We start from the raw sequence: 4654 nt of genomic DNA on the forward strand, positions 1-4654 counted from the left end.
TATTTACGTGTAGATTACGAGGAACTATTTTCGAGGTATTTACGAGGAATTATAGCGACGTCCTTACGTGGAATATTGACGTGGTCTTTACGACGAATCGCCCTACTTCGTCTTTACGACGAAATATATTCCTCGCTAAGTTACGACGAATTAGCGAGGAAATATGTGTTACGACAGACGTGTAACGAGCAAACGCGTTTCCTCGCTAATTCGTCGTAAAGCCTTTTTTACGACGAAATAACGAGGAAAACCGCCCTCGTTAAGATTATGTTTTCTTGTAGTATATATATATTTTATATATATATATACATATATATATTTTTTATTTATTTATTTATTTATTTTTCGTTTTTCTCTCTTCTTTTGCCAAAGTTTACAATTGAGGTGAAAAAAACGAAAAAAAAAGCAATTATTATTTAATTTATTAATTTTGTTTTTAAAAGAAGACACCAGTTGTTATTCCGTGGTCTATTTAAGCACATCCACTTCACTTCACCCTCTCAAAACCTCGTGTCTTGTTTCCTCTCACTAGACACAGAATCACATCGCTCTCAAGTTCAACAAGGTCAGTCTCTTTCTCTTAATTTTTACAATTTTGTAGCTATTTGATCAAACGAGATATTGATTTCAGAAATATATATAGTTATGCCACAATAAGATAATTAATCTTCAAAACTAAAATAAGCATATTGATTCGTTTGTCCTTTTAATGAAAGCAAAAGTTCAATACATCTTTTCAAAAAAAAAAAAAAAAAAGTTCAATACATACGAAATTCATTTTCATTAGTAAAATTCATTTTCATTAGTAGCATGGTACTTCGCGATCCTTTTTTTCTTCTTTAAATAGAAACACGAGGTAATTTTTTTAAATGAATATCTAATAAAAAATTTAACTTAAGAAAAAAAAGAATATTCAATTTTATTTGCATGTTTTGTGTGCATGTAACAGAAATTTATATAAGCGCACGCATACAAGAAAACCGATCCAAGATGAGCAGACCTGGGGACTGGAACTGTAGATCTTGCACCCACCTAAACTTCCAGCGCCGTGATTCGTGCCAGCGATGCGGCGACTTCCGCTCGGGAGCCAGTGGAGTCAGTGGCTTAGACTTTGGTGGTTTCGGCGGTAGAGCTATGTCTGCTTTCGGATTCACCACCGGCTCCGATGTTCGTCCAGGTGACTGGTACTGCACCGTGGGAAGCTGCGGGACCCATAACTTTGCTAGCCGCTCCACCTGCTTCAAATGCGGCACTTTCAAGGACGAATCCACCGGTGGGGGAGGCGGTGGCGTCGGCGGTCCCGCCGTGTTTGACACCGAACTTATGCGGTCAAGAGTCTCCGGCAACGCTGGCCGCTCCAGCTGGAAATCCGGCGACTGGATTTGCACTAGGTACCAAATTAATACATTTGGTCTCTATAGATAACTATGTTGATTAGTCGTATTCATCATATTTTATGTTATATATGTTGGAAGTTTAATTGATAGAGATTATTTATTGGAATCAGGATTGGTTGCAATGAGCATAACTTTGCAAGCAGAATGGAATGCTTCAGATGCAATGCACCAAGGGACTTCAGCAACGGAAGCTTTTTCTAAGTTATACAATAATGCCGTTGAAAGTAGACTTGTTTCCACTTTCTTGGGTAATTCATTTTGTATTATTCTATATTTTTTTAATAAGACCAAGACTAGGAACTATCTTACTTTGCTCGGTGGTTAAACTTAAGATATATTTATTAAAATGTTTTTGTCTTTTAAAATTTGATATTTTTCAGGCACCGTTTCAATCAATAGAAAAGGATAAAGAGGAGCGAGAGAGAATTAAAGATGATAATTTTGTTAGGTGTTGCAATGAGAGCCAAGGTTGTAACTTTAGATGTCATGTTTTGGATGTATTATCCATTTTGTTATATTTTCTTTTCTTCCTTAATCCGTAATTTTCTTTTGCAGTTTTTAAGAGTTTAATTATTCTAATCATTGTACGATGCATGTCTTTCTTAAAAGAAGATTATCTTCTCAATTTCATCGCTTTCTACAGAAGTTGCTACTTTTGTTTTTTTGTTTCCCAGCCTTTTCAACCTGTACTCTAAGGGCAACATTATTGGTTGGACAAAATTTTGTCCTTGGAATAAATTAATACTATTTTTTAGTTAGGGACAAATGCATAAGGACTTTTTTAATTTTGTTGATTATTGGTAGAACAAAAAAAGTTTTTAGTATATTTTCACACATTTATTTTAATGTGTGATTAGATATAAAAGATACATTTTAAATAAAACATAAAAGAGAAGTTTAACATTAAATTGAAAGCAAAATAGAATTACAACAAAAAAAATTTTAAATGGAAACAAACATTTTATTAAATTCATAAAAACTTATAAATTACATGTTATCTGGACGATGTCCAAATTTTACCCATATATTTTCAATCAAATCATATTTTAAATTATGATGGGTTTGTATATTGCGAACGCTCGTCCGACGATCCATTGTATTGCCGACCGGCGAAGACATATTGACGGAAAATCTTTCCATATCACTTTCTTGAAATCCAGGAACCACATATTGTGTCCTTGATGCCCGTTCATCCTCCACAATCATATTATGGAGAATGATACATGCTCTCATAATATTTCCTATCTTGTGTTTATCCCATAAATTAGATGGATTTCTGACGACGGCAAATTTAGCTTGCAGGACTCCAAAGGCACGTTCAACATCTTTCCGTACAGCTTCTTGCTTCTTAGCAAATAATGAATGTTTCTCAGTTTGTGGTAGACGGATACATTGAATAAAAGTCGCCCAATCAGGATAAATCTCATCAGTGAGATAATAGGCCAAATGGTACGTATGACCATTAACATATAAGTTAACTTCTGGTGCTATTCCGTTAATAATGTCATCAAAAACTGGAGATCGATCAAGAATATTAAGATCGTTCATCGTACCTGGTGCTCCAAAAAAGCATGTCATATCCAGAGGTCGTAATCAGCCACCGCCTCCAACACAATTGTTGGTTTTTCGGTTCCTCGTGAATACATTCCTTTCCAAGCGGATGGACAATTCTTCCACTCCCAATGCATACAGTCGATGCTTCCAACCATTCCTGGAAATCCACGTTGTTCTCCTATATATAGTAGTCTTTGCAGATCCTCCGGTGTAGGACGTCTAAGGTATTCATCGCCAAACAAGTGGATGATTCCGTTGGTAAAATGGTGCAAACATTTTCTTGCCGTTGTTTCACCTAGTCAGACATATTCGTCAACGGTATCAGCACCACCACCATACGCCAACTGACGAATTGCTGCGGTACATTTTTGAAGCGCGGTTAGGCTAGACCGACCGGTTGCATCTTGTGATGGTTTAAAATAATCCAATTCTTGCTCGAGACGATGAACAATACGCAAAAACAATGTCTTGTTCATTCGAAACCGTCTCCGGAAAGCATTGTGTGGGAATTTTGGAGTATCGCTAAAATAATCATTCCAAAGCTGGTCTTGGCCTTCTTCCCGCTCTCTCTCAATAAAGATACGTCTTTTTCGCTCTCTCGGTACGAGAATAATATATGGGATTTGTAAGAAATCTTCAAAAATATTTTCAAATGGATCATCATCATCGTCATTTTGGTTATAATGATAATGTGAAGATGAAGCCATTTTGAATGAAAAAAAATGCAATGTTTTTAATATGAGAAGGAAGTAGATGAGTTGTAATTTTAACGAGAATATGTTGGTCACATTTATAGGCTCATGAAGTTAGAGGAGTTGTGATTTTAAACATGTGAACCTTTCAACAACTTTTTAGGTACACAACATGTGAACCTTTCAACTACTTTTTAGATACACTTCTTCTGAATTTTAAACATGCATATTGGTGATGAAAATGCTTGAATTGTAAGGGACCGTCGATTAATTGAATTTATTCTGGTGATGTTTGTGATGAAAATGCTTGAATTTATTCTGGAAATGTATATATTTTCTTCCATTAATTGAATCGAAACGTTAATCGTAACAAAGAAAGTCATTACAAACATGCATATTGGCGACATTGTCTCTCAAAGAAAGTCATTACAAACACATAACCATAATCAAAGCCATTAGAGAAATACAAGGATGAGACCTATGAAAATTAAGACCAAAATCATACCCGCAACTAAGTAATCAAAGGTAGACTTAGATTTATTATTGGACAACTCACACGCCATGTTCTCTAACCTAACGAGCTTCTGCTCAGTATCATGGTGACTGCAGAAGGTCAGAGAATCTACCTTCTCGGCTAACTGAAGTGTGTGTCTGTCCCTGGCGCGCATCTCCTCCATTACAGCCTCGTCCCACCATTTCCACACATGACACTCTCCATCGTTTGCATTTGTACATGTGTAGTATCTGCGACCTGGTTCGATGCGAGACGTAGCTATCTTCGGTTCACTCCCACAGTAGCATATCTGTGGAAATCCGAATTCAACCTCCGGCTGCGGAGGATACACAAACGCCTGAGCTTGGTCTTGCTGAATGAGAGCTTGGTTTCGCTGAATGAGAGCTTGGTCTAACTGCGCTTGGTCTTGCTGAATGAGAGACTCTACTTCGTTGTAGTCACTGTCCGACTCAGCCCCACCAAATGTCTCATCCTGTGAAGGTTGTGAATAGCTGTGA

At 36.8% G+C, this 4654-nt stretch overlaps 1 protein-coding gene across 1 annotated transcript; it reads left to right on the plus strand.

Annotated features, from left to right (window-relative positions):
• The first annotated feature begins 488 nt into the window (after nucleotides 1-488).
• Nucleotides 489-2042, plus strand: LOC106332093 (transcription initiation factor TFIID subunit 15-like). Its single transcript, XM_013770565.1, has 4 exons — nucleotides 489-565; nucleotides 950-1391; nucleotides 1508-1645; nucleotides 1778-2042. Exons 2-3 carry the CDS (start codon nucleotides 991-993, stop codon nucleotides 1596-1598), a joined length of 492 nt encoding a protein of 163 aa, XP_013626019.1. The 5' UTR covers nucleotides 489-565; nucleotides 950-990; the 3' UTR covers nucleotides 1599-1645; nucleotides 1778-2042.
• Nucleotides 2043-4654: the final 2612 nt, after the last annotated feature.

This window comes from Brassica oleracea, chromosome C3 (genome assembly GCF_000695525.1).
Source record: "Brassica oleracea var. oleracea cultivar TO1000 chromosome C3, BOL, whole genome shotgun sequence".
Taxonomy (NCBI): Eukaryota; Viridiplantae; Streptophyta; class Magnoliopsida; order Brassicales; family Brassicaceae; genus Brassica; species Brassica oleracea.

Excerpts from the sequence above, each read along its gene's own strand:
- LOC106332093 (XM_013770565.1), top strand. The coding sequence starts at position 991 with ATGAGCAGACCTGGGGACTGGAACTGTAGATCTTGCACCCACCTAAAC. Across the intron at positions 1,392-1,507 it reads GGCGACTGGATTTGCACTAG|GATTGGTTGCAATGAGCATA; the intron begins GTACCAAATTAA and ends TATTGGAATCAG.